The 16,638-nt window shown below is 52.2% G+C and overlaps 1 protein-coding gene across 2 annotated transcripts in view; it reads left to right on the top strand.

Moving 5' to 3' along the window:
• The first annotated feature begins 473 nt into the window (after positions 1–473).
• Positions 474–16,638, top strand: part of SCAP (SREBF chaperone) — a 39,695-nt gene continuing 23,530 nt past the window's right edge. The window contains exons 1-5 of one of the 2 annotated variants that reach the window (XM_072330423.1): positions 474–677; positions 1,560–1,662; positions 8,378–8,591; positions 15,244–15,373; positions 16,431–16,588. In XM_072330423.1, the coding sequence (XP_072186524.1) occupies positions 8,470–8,591; positions 15,244–15,373; positions 16,431–16,588 (410 nt within the window). In that variant the 5' untranslated portion in view covers positions 474–677; positions 1,560–1,662; positions 8,378–8,469. Of the gene's footprint in view, positions 678–1,559; positions 1,663–8,377; positions 8,592–15,243; positions 15,374–16,430; positions 16,589–16,638 lie in introns of those variants that run through there. The other variant, XM_072330424.1, reaches the window with a different exon arrangement.

Here is a 16,638-nt window from a genome sequence, read left to right as displayed (position 1 = left end):
CAACCGAGGGCAGAACAGCACGGCCTTGTGCGGGGACAGCCAACATCTGCGTGCCCAGGGTCACTGCTGCTCTTTGGTTGGCAGCCAGGGCCGTGTTTAAGCAGCGTGCTGATGAACCAGGTGGGGCTGGGCTCAGCTCCCTCCGGCCTTGGCCGGCCAGCAGCGGTTCCAGAGGGACCCATCCATGGCCTGCGGCACAGCCGAGCTCAGCCATCACCCCGCCGCTGTGTCTGCAGGGCCGTTCCCTGCCGTCCTCCCGACCCGCTATTCCCCTTCCCACCCCCAGCCCCCCGCAGTCCCGCTCCACGTGCTCCCGGCGCGCCGCTTCCGCGCTCTCACGTGGTTCCGGTAGCCACGCCCAGAGGGGGCGTGTCCAATCGGGGAGGAGGGGGCGGGGCCAAGCGAGACCGAACCGCAGGGGCGCTGGGGGGCGTGGCCACGGGGGGTCGCGCATGCGCGTTTGAGCCGGGAGACGGCGCCGAGGGGGCGGGCAGGGCGCACCGGAAAGCGCGAGGGGAGGTTGGGGAAAGGAAAAGGAAGGGACGGGACGGGACAAAACCGCAGTAAAACCGCAGTACCGGACCGGGAACACAGCGAGGGCGGACGGAAGGACGGGCCGAGCGCTCCGGCTGAGAAGCGGCCTGCGAGGCCCGCGGCGGAGGAGCGCAGGCCGTGAGGTGAGCGGAGCTGAGGAGCCGAGCTGAGGCGCCGCCGTCCCCACAGCGCTCCGTTCCCGCGCGCGGCCCTGCAGCCCCCCCCCACCCCCCTCACCTCCCCCCACCCCCCTTCACCCCCCCGGCCCCTTTTCTCCTCTCGGAGCCATTTTCGGGCCTTTCTCCCCTTTTATTCCCGGCCGTTGGAGTCTCGCCGCTGTCAGGAGCTGGGTGAGCTCTGGGGTCCTTTGCAGCCCAGGCCATTCTGTGCTATGATCCCTCGGGTTGGGCTGAAGCTGAGGAACCTGCATCCTCGGGTGGGTGTTTGTTTGTGGGTCCTACAGCCGGCACGGAGCTGCGGCCTTAACGCCTAAACAACCCTCAGCTCTTTGCTCAGCCCCTCCCGGCATGAAGTGAAGCTTCCTTTCAGCTACGACATGAGCTCTACCTACGGCAATAGGTTTCACATACAGGTGTGATGCATCCTATGCAAGGCAGAGGGAGGCCAGGCTGCCAGCAGCGCAGCTCAGTGCTGTGTGCCCACTGACAGTGGTGCTCTGCTGGCTGCCCCTCCAGGCAAGAATTAAACCCACAAATGGCACAAAAGAGCAAAGAATCCATGGTGCTTGTTCTTGTTTTCATCTCAGGAGCATTAAAGTAGTGCTCTAATACCACAATCTGAGTGCAGTTGGACAAGACTTCTCTGCACAGCACTGGGGCTGCTGTGTTCTTCCCTCTGTCCTGGGTTGGTGCATTGAATTGAGGCCTTAAGGAACAGAAGGGAGTTCTGCAGTGCAGCCCTCAGCTGAGCGGTCTGTGAGATGTTATTTCTCAGCCCAGACTGCAGCAAGGAGTGGGGGTGTGGGCACGGAGCTGATGTCTTCAGGGTGTGCTTTGTGTCCTCAGCTGACTGCCCAGCACTGACGTTTCGGGATGGCCGGTGCCTTTACTGCAGAGCTGGATTCCCTTGGGAAGAACATGGCAATCTGAGGCTCCTTCCCATTGAGCGGTGAGTTACAGCTGATGTGGGGGAGCAGCAATGAATGAGGAGAGCATCCAGGCTGGATGTGGCTCTGGGCAGCCTGATCTGGTGGTTGGTGACCCTGCACATCGCAGGGGTTGAAACCAGATGATCATCGCGGTCCTTTTCAACCCGGGCCATTCTCTGATTCCATGCGAGGAGGAGGGTTGCATTTCTTCTGTTAAAAACTGAATTAATCTTGTGTGGGCCATTGTGATAAAGATGCCGTGGGAATAATGGTGGCTCTGTTCTCAGAAGACAATGTCGGACTCAGGCTTTGTTATCGAACAGCATCGTTTGGGGATTGTTTCACTGCTGGGAAGAAAGAGCTGAATGGTTTGCCAGCCCCGGCTTTTACTCGTGGATTATTAGAAAGGAAAATATTTAGCTGTGTGTGATGCTGGAGATAACAGAAGGCTCCCTTTGTCCCAGGCTGACAGCCCTGCTTGCTTACTCGGCCTTGCCAAACGTTTCTCCTGTAATCCAGAACCTGTTGAAAATCAATCCCATGCAAAGTGAGTCACCTTACAGGTGCTTGAATTCACTTGTGCCTCCTGAGCCCAGCAGATGTCAGGGAGCACTCTTGTCTTTTTGTCACGAAAATGGTTCTGATTAATGGTTTTTTGTGGCTTTTTTTTTCCTCTTTTTTTTTTTTGAGGGAACAGCAGCAGGGAAATACATACAGGGTTCTTCATTTCTTCATTCTCACTTCCCTTTCCATGCAGTATGTGGTCAGCGTGGTGGCTGTGGGCTCTCATTTCTGGCACTTGGCATCCTGCCTGTGAGTAGCTGCTAATTAGCAGGCAGGGCTTCCAGCCCTCCGGGGTTCAGTGTGAGAGCTGTGCTGAAGCTGTGGGAGTTGGAGGGAGGCTCTGTGTGCAGCACCACCCCACGGAGCCACTTGGGAGCAGTTCTGCTCTGCTCCTTCTGCTCTAGGAGCTCCTTGCACGCTTTCCCTGGCAGCTGTGGAAGGTGCTGGTGCAGAAGGCAGGAGCCAAACTTCCTACATGAGGTGGGAACCCAGAGGGCTGCAGAAGCAGCGATGGAGATGTGGTGATGCTCTGTGTGGGCAGTGCAAGATTCAGCAGTTGAGTGCTGCCTAAGGGAGCTCTTATCCTTCCTCTAAGTCACAGCCACATCTGCTCTCTGTCCCTCTGCTTTACCTCCTTCTTTGTACATCCTGGAGCTTTGTCCCTGAAGCAGAAGAGCTTTTATGGGGAAAGACTTACAGATTTCCTGGTAGCGATAGATCAATGCAAATGACTGCTTAACACTGCTAATCCTCTGCCCAGACTTGTACCTACAGGTGCATGTGGGTGCATCCAGAGAGTGCCTGGTGGAGTGCACAGAGCTGCAGCAGAGGTTTACCGGGGCAGGGCTCTGAATCCATCCCCATCTGCTGTGCCTGCAGGCAAAGTGCCAGCCTAGGAGTGTGCAGTGCTGCAGTGGGCTGCTGGGTGAGCTGTATGTTCCAATGGATGTGCTGCTTGCCATGTGTGCCTTCTGAAAACACCGTTCAACTCCCACGTTTCCTTCTGCAGCTCGGTGAGGTGTGGGACGTTAAGTGTTCACCATGGCACAATGTCTTGCAGTATTTGCTGTGGAAGGCCTATTTAGCTTTGCAGAGCGGCTCTTTTTGGGAAGCGGAGCTGAAGAACAGTTCATCCTCCTACAGGCCTAAATGTTCACTTTGTTTGAAATCATAGAATGGCCTGGGTTCAAAAGGACCACGATGATCATCTGGTTTCAACCCCTCCACTATGTGCAGGGCCACCAACCACCAGGCCAGGCTGCGCAGAGCCACATCCAAACAGGGGTCATTAAACATCAGTTCCAATTTCTGTCCTGATTCCTCTGAACCAGGAGATGCATCCTGAGCAGGGGGTGGAGCCCCAGCCGAAGGGAAGGGATCACACTGGTTTCAGGTTTTTGTTTGAGGATGTAAATGATGTCCTGGGGTAAATATTCCACTGCTCAGCTGTGTGTTCATTCCCAGATGATGCTTTGTTTGATGCCACATAGGTCCTTGTGCTGGGGGAGCAGCCCTTCACCTCGGTGTCCTCTGCAGCTCTCTGTGAGGCCTGTTGTACCCATTGGCTGATAACATCGTTCCCACATTGAAAAGCTTTCCCATATTGTTTATGTTTGGTTTTATGGAAGCTGCTCCATGTCTTTGATCTCCTGTTCCACTCTTCTGTACCTTTTTATAGTCCTGCTGTGCTTCCTGTTTGAGGGGAGGAGGAGGAGGAGGAGGAGGAGGAGGAGGAGGACTGGCCAGCAGGACCCCAGGATCTGGTCTGTTAGTGGCAGCAGGTAGCTTAGAATCAGAATCATAGGGTCACAGAATGGCCTGGGCTGCAAAAGCCCACAGTGCTTATCCAGTTCCACCCCCTGCTATATGCAGGGTCACCAACCAGCAGCCCAGGCTGCCCAGAGCCAACCAGTAGCCTGGCATGCAGGATGTGCATTCCCTTGCACGTAGTGTTCTTTTCCCAGTATCCATCACACAACATTCATTGGCATTGAGCTTGATTTGCAGTTTTGTTGCCCAGCCACTTGGTGGGAAGTTCCTTCTGCCCCCATGAAGAGCAGACAGCAGTTCCCCATGTCAGTGTTGCACCTGTTTTTCCAGGTAACTTGTCTGTTGAACAACACTCTTCCCCATGGGACCCATTACTTCCCTCTATTAAAAGAATCAGACGCTCGTTACGATCCTTCAGCCTCTCTTAAATCCATTTCTGTCCATATGCAGCTTATAGTCCTCCTAGAGCAGCTTTTCCCTTTGCTGTTCTGCAGAGCAGTGGGTTTTCATTTTGGGTTCATGCTCCTGGAAGGACATAACTGTAGTTGGCCATTGAGATTTTCATGTGAATGCAGAACTGCTGCTCTGTGCTTAGCTTGCTGGGAGCTCTAAATACAGAGATAATTCCAGTAATGCTTTGATCTGATCCCATTGCGGTGGTGCCACGTGGGAAGGAGCTCTGACCTCGTGCCATCTGAGCGGATGATCGCTCTCATTTTGGTCTTTTTGGTTATTATTCCTTTTGAGCCCTTTATGGAATCACACTGCAGTGGAGCTGTGTGTGCCCTGCCTGAGTGCTGGGTGCAGACAGAAGTGTGGTGAAGCCTCAGTGGCTGGGTTGGTAGGGTTGTAGGTTGTAGGGTGCTACAGAGCTGGCTGTGCAGCAAAGCTGGTCTTGAGAGGAGCTTTAGTTGGCTGAGCTGTAGCAAACTGGTGCTGATCCAATTGATGGAGAGATTCAGTGATAAATATGTTGGGCAGCAAGGTCTGAGTGCTACAAGTTCCCTGCTCGAGTGGGGAGGTGCTGGAACAGCTGCCCAGAGAGGCTGTGGATGCCCCGTCCATCCCTGGAGCTGTTGAAGGCCAGGTTGGATGGGGCCCTGGGCAGCCTGGGCTGCTATTCAATGGGGAGGTTGGTGGCCCTGCCTGTGGTGGGGGGTTGGAGCTCCGTGATCCTTGGGGTCCCTTCCAACTCAAGCCGCTCTGTGTTTCTATACTCTAAGAGAAGCTGTTTCCTGCTGTGCAGTAAGTAGTGGGGACCAGGGCATCGCTGGTGCCCATTAGGTTGGGCAAGAGCTCTGTTGCTGGGAAGGAAAGGTTGGGAAATGTTTTTTGTGGTTGGCAAGGTGCTTCCTCTGGTAAGTGCAGGAATAGGGGTGAGCTTTGCAGCTCTGTTCTGAAGTTTTTATAGTTATTTCTGTAGCATTATCGCTTGCTTTGTGGTTCCCATGGACATCCTATTATTTCATCACCATCAGGAAGGTTTGCTAATGCTGTTTGCAATGCTCTGGAAGTAAGGCAGTGGAAATGGATGTTTAATAGAGAATGGATACAGGGGATTGTTGTTCATAAAGTCATAGGATGGCCTGGGTTGCAAAGGCCCACAGTGTTCATCCAGTATCAACCCCCTGCTGTGTGCAGGGTCACCAACCAGCAGCCCAGGCTGCCCAGAGCCACATCCAGCCTGTTTTAGTCAATATCTGTGGCATGGAGGGAAAGTAACCTGCAGTTCAGTTTATTGCGGTGTTTCTCCTTGCTAAGTGCAGAAAGAAGAGCCTCGGGCTGAGGAGGTGCAGGTTGTCCTGTGCCCTGTGCTGGGGTCAGCCCCAGCCTGCAGGGTGAGCGCTTTGGTTGTGCTTTTCCCATAGGAAGCATTCCGTTCCCTGTGACCTCCGTGTCCTCTGGCAGCACAAAGCAGGTTATTCTTCTCATGGGAATGCAAACCAAGAGTAGGAACTTTGTGAGAGCTGATTGTGTAGCGTTTCTATGAAGGAGGTTTGTGTCTTAGGCATGTTTCTTGCTTTCCCATCTCTGAAGTCCTCAGAAGTGTTTGGTTCCTGGCCCTCGTTGGGGGAGAATTCACACATCAGTGGTCAGAATTGCTGGACAGTGTGGAAACTGTGGAGTGTTCCCCTCTTTCTTCCCCTTATCCCTTTGCTGAGACCAGAATGCTTTGGGCTGGGATGTAAGTGCTCCAGCAGCAGCTGGCACTGCTCCTTCCACTGAAGGGACCAAAGGGTGCCAAGCTTCTAGCACCGCAGGGACGGAGATGGGAGAGACCTTTGCAGGGGGAGCACAGACTGAAGATCAGGCATTAAATTCTACCAGTGATCTCTGGCTGTGCTCTGGCTGTAGCCCAGGGATACCTTCAGCTGTGTGCATGCATCCCTGTAGGGCACACAGGTGCTGCTGTGTCAGGAGGTGGCACAGGGGTGTGTAAGAGGGGATCTCCTCTCTGGGTGCTGTTTTGTGGGTCAGGGTCTCACTGGACCCCACATCAGGTCTGTTTTCCCTCACGTGGCACAAATGGCCTCATGTGCTCCATCTCCCTGTGTGCCCATCTCTTGTAGCTGAAGGGGACGAGGTGCACAGCGTACTGTATGGCAAAGCCATAAAGAGACACCCTGCTGCTGCTTGCTGCCATTCAGACCTTGTCTTGGATTTGCAGTTGTGCAAAAAAAAAACAACCAACATACAAAGTCCTCTGAACAGTTTCTATTTTAGTACTTGTCCTTAAAATCGGGTTTTATTTGCATAGGACCGATTCCTGCTTTTATCCTCAGGAGCACTGAAGAGATTTCGGAATGCAGTGTGCAGCTCTCAAACAACTAGTAAGCAAATATTGCACGTGGAACGCTTTCATTTTCTTGTTAATGCTGTTTCACAGCAGGCGAAGCAAAGTGAATGCTACCTTTTCTCTTTGCATTTGATAGAAGCTGTTCCAGTGCAGTGCTAGTAACTGGATTTGCTGTTAGGAAGCTGTGCGTGGTGGTTTTGCTGCAGGGATGTGTTGGTCCCAAGCTGGGTTGAACAGGCAGCCCCATCTGGACAGCCAGCCCTACAGCAGGGCCCTCTTTGCTCAGTCATTTCTTTTCAGGTTGCAGCACCCAAACCTTTCTGGATGACCTACCCTGTCATTGGAGCAGGCTCTGTGATGATGCCATATAGCTCCAGCCACAGCCACGATGAGAAGAATCCCCAGTGAGATGAAGTTTTGGGTCCAGATGACTTTTCTTTGTAATTTCCTTTCCACTTCTGTCAACTGAGTTTTCAGTGCAGGTACTGTTGCATATATAGCAGATGTGTTTAACAACCCTTACAGTGTATCAGTGGCCCTAAGTGGATTCCCTGCCTGTGGACCTACGCAACCTCCTGTGGTGGTATTTCCATCGAAGGGAGTGAAATGAGGAGTTCAAAATGCTGGATGGCCAGAGGTCTAAGTCTATATCTCGGCCTTGTATTGAGCAACCACGAATAACATCTTCCTGTGGTCAGGGTGACTTATCTCCCATGCTTTGGGTCTCCTGTTGCTCTGAAGAGGTTGGGAAATGTCATCATTTCCTCTCAGATAAAAGTGCAGCTCTTGGGTACCCATAGCTTTGAACTACAGGAGAATGTGTCCTGCATTCAGGACTTCCTCTTCTGGACGCGGTGCTGTGAGCCACGTGCTTTGCATTTCGCCCCTTTAGAGACAAAGGAAGAAGTTTGAGGACAGGTTTGTTTGCTCCACGCTTTCTAGGAAGCCCTTTTTTAGGGCTTTCTATGTTTCATGCTTTGTTCTCGGTGATTGAAATGACTCATTGGCCAGTTCTGACGTGGCACTTTGGGTTGCACTTGGTAGACGTGGTCAAAATACAGCCTGACAAGAGGCGTCTGCGCTGGTTTCCCTTACTGTGCAGTGCACTCTGGCTCAGCCTTATGCACTGTGGCTACTTATGCTTCCCCCCCTTCACCTTCCCCCAACCAAAAATAACTTTCCTTAGATTATCTGAGCTGTAAGACCTGTGCTAATTAATCCCTTTGGTTGTGTGGCACAGCCGTCGTGCTGGAGGTGCTCAGTGTCCAGGAGCCCTTCCCTGGGAGTGCTGTCACAGCTGTAGCCTCAGTCCTTTTCTTATTGGCACTTTGGCACCTCCTTGTTGGCACCTCCATTCCTTCTTTCAGCCATCTCGGTTCCTAGCTCTGCTCTTGCAGCTCACGGCAGCTGTGGTCATTCTCTTAGATCTTCCCCCCTTTCTTCTCCTAGGCAAAGCCCAATAGTTTGACTCGATTTCCTACAGACATTTCCTTTCTTCCCAGGAGGTGTGAAGGTAAAACCCTTTCTAAGGCACATAATGTTTATGGGAATGGTAATGTTAATTTTCATTCCCTTTTTTTGACCTTTTCCCTCTCTATTTGTAGGTGCACACAGTGCTGTGGAGGTGCTGCACATGCTGGATCTGCCTGGCTACCTGCTGTGTCCCGGGATGGCAGCTAGGTGACAGTGGTTGAGGATGACCCTGACTGAAAAGCTACGTGAGAGGATTTCGCGGGCCTTCTACACCCACGGGTTGCTGTGTGCTTCCTACCCCATCCCCATCATCCTCTTCACTGGCCTCTGCATTTTGGCCTGCTGGTGAGTCCTGCCAAGTGCTGCTTGTCTTGGGCTGCTGCTGCTTTGGGGAGCGTTCGTAGCCAGGTTTCATCTTTCCATGTGGGATAAAAGAAGAGTGGGAACAAAGCCCCCTCATCTGATTTCCTAACTAAATAGGAAGTGAGGCTGTGCCTGAAGTGCTGGGTTCAGCTTGGGACTGTACAAGATCTGGGTGTGCTGAGGAGAATCCAGCAAATGGCCACTGAGGTGCTGCAGGGCCTGGGGCAGCTCTGCTGGGAGGAGAGGCTGAGGGGGCTGGGGCTGCCCAGCATGAAGCAGGGGGGGCTCAGGGCATCCACCATGGCTGTAAAAGTCTCTGCAAGGAAATGGAGCTGGGCTTTGCTCAGTGGTGCTGGTGCCACGCTCAGAGGCAATGGGCACATACTGGAGCACAAATGGTTCTGTTTAAACATAAGGAAATGCTTTTTACCCGTTAACTTTCTCCAGTGTAAGAGCCGTGTTGATTTATCAAGTTGTTTGGAGTCTCCCCCCATCGTGCTTCCATCCTGACAGGTTGCCATCTGCATTTTCCAGTTGAAAAAGCACACACATTCTCATGTCACTTGAGGGCAAGGAACTCCTGTTTTCTTGGGGCTGGGTAGCTTTGCAGTTGCGGTCTATGCATCAATTCTGCATTTAAAACAAGAAATAAAGCATATATCTGTATCTGCCTACAATACAATGAGGCCACGTTATCTGCTGTATTGTGTTTCACGCTCCTTGACTTGTGCTCGATTTGGTTTGTCTTCTTTCCATAGCTCCAGGTTAGGGGCCACTCTCTTCAAGGAGCATCTCATAGATGCAGAAAACAAAAGGCAGCTCCTCCTTGCTTGTTCTATGTGGAATAATCTGATGGTTGTGGTGTGTGGGTGCACGCAGTTGTTAGCTCCGTGGCTAGCACTACTGTAGCTATGGGTAGCCTATGGGTCTAACATAGATCTTAGCAAATGGATAGGGACTAGGAGGGTGAGACCCTGGAGCAAGGTAGTCATTAGCTTTTCAGAGTGCCAAAATACAGTGGCAGTATTTGGTCCAGCATGGCTGTTAAGGGACCCTCAGCACTGTTCGCAGTGGATTTGTATCCAGGTCAAAGATGATACACAGGTGGAGTGCTCCAGCATTTCCATAATGGTGTTTATCAATGAGGATGTGAGGGGGCTGTGAGCCAGCAATGTGTCTGTGGGCAAGAAGGGCCTACAGTGGCATCCTGGCCTGCACTGGGAAGAACATTGCCAGCAGGGTGAGGGAGGGGATCCTCCCCTTCTAATCAGCTCTGATGGTGCCTTCTGTGCAGCACTGGGTCCACTGGTGGGTCCCCAGTACAAGAGAGATCTGGATGTACTGGAGTGAGTCCAGTGAAGGGCTGCTGAGATGACAAAGAGCCTGGAGCAGTTCTATGAGGAATCTTCAGCCTGGAAAAGGTTCGAGGGGGGGGATCTGAAGGGAGGAGAGGGATGGGACTGGATTCTTCCCAGAGGTTGAGCTGGGTGATCTCCAGAGGTCTCTAATAGCTTTGACCACTCTGTGACCCTGTGCAGGGCCTGGGGTAGCTCTGCTGGGAGGGGAGGCTGAGGGGGCTGGGGCTGCTCAGCATGGAGCAGGATGAGGGTACAGCAGATCCACCATGGCCATAAATTCCTGCAGGAGCTGCAAGGGGGACAGAGCTGGGCTCTGCTCACTGGTGCTGAGGCCAGGACAAGGCACTGGAAACAAGCTGGAGCTCAGGAGCCCATCAGGATGCACTTCTTTACTGCATGGGTTGGGGAGCCCAGAGAGGAGGTGGAATCTCTTTGGGTATCCCAAAAGCCATCTGCACATGTGCTTTTTTCAGCAGGTTCTGCTGAGAGGCTTGACACTATCCCGTGTGATAACCAGGGGGGCTGAGTTGCTGACAGCTTCTTTGAACTCCAAACGCACGGAGCAGGCAGCCCCCTATGGGAGTGCCTGATGAAAGCAGATCGAGCTCTGTGCAATAACCCCTCTCCTTGCTTCTCAGGGCAAAGAAAACTGGGGGCAGGACGGGGACAATCATCACTTGTGCTGCTTGGATTTTTGAGGCCCTTCAGTGGGAGACGTTGCAAAGCAGATGCCATTGATCAGAAGAGGCAGCTATTGGTTATGCACGTGGTGATGCTAAACAGGGGGCTGTTGCTGCTGCACGCTTGGCTTCCTCTGCCTGTTAGCAGAGCCCCCTTTCCAAAACTCCTATTAGTGGGTTCTCAGGTTTTCCTACCCTCGCGATGGCTGGGTTAGGCCTGAAAGAGTTTAAAAGCTTGTTCTGCAGTGAGCAAAATGGAGGTGGCAGCTATTTTAAGGCGGCGGATCACCACCCTCTGTTATCTAAGAGCTGGCAGCTCTGCTTTCCTTCGTGTTCTCCAGCAGAAGGCTCTTTGGGGGTGGTGGTGATCTCCGCTTTGATGCTGTGAAGGAGGAATACGCACCGGTAGGGCTTGCAGTTCTGTGGTGCTGCCAGCTGCCTCGGGCTGCCCTGGCTCCTCTCCCTCTTGGCCCTTTAAGCTGTCTTGAAAATATGTAAAGTAGCTGGATGAACATTTTTGCCTGGACCTACCTTGTGCTTGGCAACTCGCGGGTGTTTGCATGCAGCCGTGCTGCCCCGCAGACAATCTGTTTTTCTTTTGCGGAGGGTTGGGGTCTGAAAAAAAAACCCTCCTCAAAGCCAAACCCTGTTTTGGTTTTCTTTGAACGTTCCTGTGACCCATTTGAGGTCTCCCTTTGCTCCCCTCCTTGCTCTGTGCTTTCTGTCTGGGCGTTTGCCCCTTTCTCTGGTGGTCGGGCATCCATCCGTGCTGTAGCTGGCTCAAGAGGAGGCAGCTTTCGGTGTGTGCTTACCCAAGGGTGAGTCTTGCATAGGCTGCCCTGCTTGCGTTGTGGCAAGCTGTTGTGATTGTGCCAGGTTGAGCAGAGCCATCCATATGATGTCTGTCGCTCCGAGACACGTTGACAGGTTGGGAAGATTGATGTGAACTTTGGAAAGCTCAATAAAGACAAAGCAAATGCAAAGTCCTGCACTGGGTAGAATAAGCTCTTGTAACTGTGCAGACCGGGAGTCGGTGGGCTGGAAAGCAGCTTTGCAGCCAAGGACGAGTTGTGCAGTGTGGCCCTGCAGCTGAACACTGCTGCAGGAATGGGTTAAAAATACACATTGGAGGAGCACGTGGATCTTACAGCACCAGTCCTACTCCATGGACCTCATTTCAACAACTGATTGCAGGGAAGCGCTGAGCTCCACTCAGACTGCACTGAGCTCAGGCCTGAAGTGGGGTGGTGGCATATAGGAGCTGTGCTTGTGTTGGCTGCCCTGGCAGCTGCAGGAGGATGTGCTCCTTAGCAGTGCACGGCTGGCTCCAGAGCTGCATTATATTTTTCCTATGAAAATTCCCCTTTGCTCATCCTTTCATTTTGTTGCTCGTGGCTCTGCCAAAAAAACCACCATTCACTCTTTCCTGTGTTGCATTTGCGTGACAAAAACAGCAAACCCAGAAGAAATCCACCTTTGTGCATTTAAAAATAGCCCTTCAGGAGCTGTGAGCTGCCGTGCCCAGTGTTGTGGGAGGTGGTTTGCACTTCAGGATGGGAGCGGTTGGCTTCTTCCCCTCCACACATTGTATAAAATGACCTTTGCAGGAGAAAAATAAACCGACAGGCCTCCATAGGAGCTGCAGCCAAGCAATGGGTGATGAGCTGCGTTTCCTTCGATGCCACTCACTTCAAGGTCTCAGCACAGAGGGCGCATGGCAGAATCCAGAGCTGCTTGCTGTGACCTGCTCACTGCTGGTGACACCTCAGCGTTGATGACCAGGTGGTTGTTTTGCAGCCTGCTGTGGGTCCTTAAGCCATTTCCCAGCTGTTCCCCTTTCTCGTTGCTGCTTACACAGCTCTGCCAGCAGCTCTTGTAAGTGCTCCCCAATCCCCAAAGCACAGTGTTGCTGGTAAGGACCTGGGTGAAGGACCTTCACTCGGTGCTGTTGGAGGCATCCTTTTGCACAGGGACAGCAGCTGTGGGTTCCTTGGGGATCTTCCACACCCCGCCATGGGGCTGGACACCCTGCCTTGGTGGTCCCTGCTGGGGTTGGGGTGCTCAGCTGTACTGCCACTCTGTGCACAGAACGTGCTCCTACCCACACTGTGCCAGGTTGAGCAGAGCCATCCATATGATGTCTGTTGCTCAGAGACACGTTGACAGGTTGGGAAGATTGATGTGAACCTTGGAAAGCTCAATAAAGACAAGAAAGCAAATGCAAAGTCCTGCACTGGGTAGAATAAGCTCCTGGAACTGTGCAGACTGGGAGTCGGTGGGCTGGAAAGCAGCTTTGCAGCCAAGGATGAGTTGTGCAGTGTGGCCCTGCAGCTGAACACCAACGCCAGCATCCCAGGCTGTGCTAGCAGGAATGCAGCCAGCAGGGCTGGGGGGGCAGTTCTCCCCTTGTTTGGCCTTGTCAAACCACAGCTGCTGTCCTGCAGCTGGGCTGGGGCTCAGAAATGTCGCTGTGCTGGGATGGATCAAGTGGAGCTCTCAGCAAGGAGGGCATCAAGGTGGGGAGGGGGCTGAGGAACCAAAGAGCTTCATTCCAAGTAGATGCAGGGCTGATCACATTGCTGCCTACACCACTGGGTAGGAGACACGTGGGATGGGTTTAAGGGAAAATCTGTTTATTAAGAGGGTGATCAGTTATCGGAATAGATGCCCAGAGAGGCTGCAGGACCTCTGTCCTTGCAGATATGCACAGCCTGATGGTGTGGCCCTGAACAAAGTGCTCTTGCTGGGCTTGGTTTCAGCAGGAGGCTGCAGCAGAGCCTTCAGATCTCTGATCCTTATGGGTCCTGCAGTGCACGAGGTTCCTGCTCACAGCAGGGCTGAGCTTGGGGTCAGGCTTAGATCCTGTCTGCTTGGCTTCTGAGCATCTCCAGCAATGAAGATCCACAGGAGGGTTCTTCCCAAGGTCAGGCATCCTCTGAGGAGCTCATTGTGCCCATTTTAATTGTTTTTATCTTTATACAAAGTAGTTTTCACCACATTCAAGGTACTGAAGCTCCTCTTGAGGTGCACCACCAGGCTCTGCTTGCTTCTCTTATCTGACAACACCAGCAGGACCCGTCACCTGGGTCACCTGCAGAGCTCATTCAGCTTTGTATATCTCATATTCTCTGTCCTAATTGATATCTGTCATCGTGTGGCTCAGACACGCGGTGGTTGCTCTGTGTATCTCTGCAGCCTTTGCTTTCAGCTGTGACAAGCAGCTGCCTTTTAAAAGGGCCAAAACTGCTGCTTGGGAAAGGAGAAGAGGCTGTGCTACATCTCCAGACTGGGGCTTTTGTTGGGCATTTTCACCTCTCACGCATTATCACATCGTTTCGTTTTATTTCCCCTTCTTTCCCATTGCACAATGGAAGGATAATAATTAGATGCTGCGTTTTTGTCAGACTAATGGAATAGCAAATCTGACAAGCTTCGCTTTTGATTCCATTACTCTTTTTCAGCTTTTGTTGTTCAGTCTGAAGCCTTATCTTTAGCTGCTGCTTATCCGCTCCACGGCCTTTGATGATGCAAGCTAATCCCTACCAGAGCCAGCAGAGCACTGCGTGGAAACAATTCCAAGGCCTTTATATTTATGCTGACAGCACTGCCGGAAAAGCCTGGTTATACTGAAAGATGTGCCAGGAGTTTGAGGCCTGATAGTTTGACATGCATCTCACACAAAAGGGCAGAAGCAGCAGCTTCAGAAAGCCCTGGAAGCTCTGAGCTCTGCTTTGTGCACCGCTGCAGCGGTCGGGCAGCACCTGGCGGGCAGCAGGCTTGCTTTTTCCATCAGTTCTGTTCTCATATGATTTAATGACTTTAGAGACTCTGCGGAGCTAAATTCTGGTTTTAGCAGAATGGTGGGAAAACTAAAAGTAATAACTCTCTGAAAGCTGGGTATTTTAACTCTCAAATGCTTTTAGGTATTTATTGTGCTGCAGTGATCTGAGGATTGAAGTGGCAAAGGAAAAAGAAGACAAATGCTGCCGAGCTGATTGCTGCTGGCTCAGGAAAGGAGCCATCTAACTGCAACTAATGATCCCATTTTTCACCCAGAGGGTGGTGACGCACTGAACATGTTGCCCAAGGAGGCTGTGGATGCCCCATCCCTGCAGGCATTCAAGGCCAGGCTGGATGTGGCTCTGGGCAGCCTGGGCTGCTGGTTGGTGACCTGCACACAGCAGGGGGTTGGAACCAGATGACCATTGTGGTCCTTTGCAACCCAGGCCATGCTGTGATTCCATGATTTGATATGATGGTTTTGTGCAGGCTGTGGAATAGCAGAGATGTGGCTGTTCCCAGCACTACCAACCTTCCTTTTTGTCTCCCAGGATTCTTTCCTGTCCCTTTCCAAGGGAGAAAACCTCTCTTGTGTGTTGGAGAAATGTGTGAAACTGTTCCCACGAGAACTGAAGCACTGTTATATTGTGGCCGTGTCTCCTGTCCTGCAGAGATGGGTGCAAGCTGGGGTGGGCTCCTGTTATTCTGCCCATTCATTCTTTGAGCTCTTCTGGAAGACTGTTTAAAAGCCTGGCATAAATAAAACCAACCAACCAACCCAAATGACAATGTTTCTCACTTCTGTCTTATCCACAGCTACCCGCTGCTCAAGCTGCCCTTACCTGGAACAGGACCTGTGGAGTTCAGCACCCCAGTGAAGGATTACTTCCCACCCTCCCCAGATGTGGTGTCCCAGCAGGGAGATCTCAGCGAGCGCCCTGACTGGGTATGTGTGCGTGAGGAGCTCTGTGGGGCAGCAGCAAGACAGCCCTGCTGTGCTGGGTTGGCTGCCCTGCCTGCAAACCTGTGGTCATCCATGGACAGTGTGCTGTTGGTTGGTGTTACTTTGTGTGGTTGCTGAGGTTAGGCTGTAACACCAGTGGTTTTATCTGGTTTTAGTCTTAGTCTAGAAGAGTAACAGTTATTCTTATTCCAGGCTGCCCAGAGAGGCTGTGGATGCCCCATCCTTGGAGGTGTTCAAGGCCGGATTGAATGGAGCCCTGGGCAGCCTGGGCTGTTATTAAATGGAGGTTGGTGGCCCTGCCTGTGGTGGGGGTTGGATCTTCATGATCCTTGCGGTCCCTTCCAAGCTGGGCCATTCTGTGATTCTAAAATAAAATAAAAAAGGATGCTGGGCATTTGTTAGAGCTGAAAGCTGTGAAATGCTGTGTGAGGGCCTGTTCTGCAAGGCTGACATGGATAGCTTCGTCCTAGGGCAATTTAATGATGGGCTCTGGGAGGACAAGCTCCAGTTTCCTAATGCCATAGGAAGGCGTGCAACCTAGAGCAGCAGCCAGTTGAGTGGTGCAAACCACGCAGGTGAACTAGACTTAGATCCTGATGTTCAGGGTTAAGAATGAACATTTCTTTGGATGAACAAGGTGCAACCCTGAAGCTTTCCAACAGGGCTGATAACCTGATCCAGTACGTCAGGAAGCAGTACTGAAACATTGCTTTGCAACCTGTGTTTCTTTCTCATTCCAGACTCTCTGTAAGGGGGAAGTTGCCTGTTAAGCTTTCTCTCTCTAATCTCTCCATGCATGTTCTTATTGTGATTGATATTTACCTTCTTCTACGCTTCCTGATGCAACAGAGAGCTTTTTCTCTACACAGCTAACTCAAGTTGATGCTAGGTTACTACCGCTGTGTTTCACCTCTAATTTGGGAGAGAAAAATATAGTCTGGCAAACCCCTTCCTGAAAGCTTGCCAGGCTGTGATCTGATTCTGCTCTGCAGCTTCCAGCTCACTGTGTGCTCCCATTCTCCCTCTGCTTTCCCTGCAGTACGTTGGTGCTCCTGTGGCCTACATCCAGCAGATCTTTGTGAAGGCCACCGTCTCCCCATGGCAGAAGAACTTCCTTGCTGTCGATGTCTTTCGTTCGCCGCTGTCCCGCGTCTTCCAGCTGGTGGAAGAGATTCGGAACCATGCCCTGAGAGACAGGTAACCGCTGCTTGTCAAGGCTGGTGTGAAAGGCAGAACTGCACACATCC

The sequence above is a fragment of the Excalfactoria chinensis genome, chromosome 2 (genome assembly GCF_039878825.1).
Source record: "Excalfactoria chinensis isolate bCotChi1 chromosome 2, bCotChi1.hap2, whole genome shotgun sequence".
Taxonomy (NCBI): domain Eukaryota; kingdom Metazoa; phylum Chordata; class Aves; order Galliformes; family Phasianidae; genus Excalfactoria; species Excalfactoria chinensis.
The sequence above is the reverse complement of the archived record's forward strand: the minus strand, read 5'-3'. Positions and strand labels throughout refer to the sequence as shown.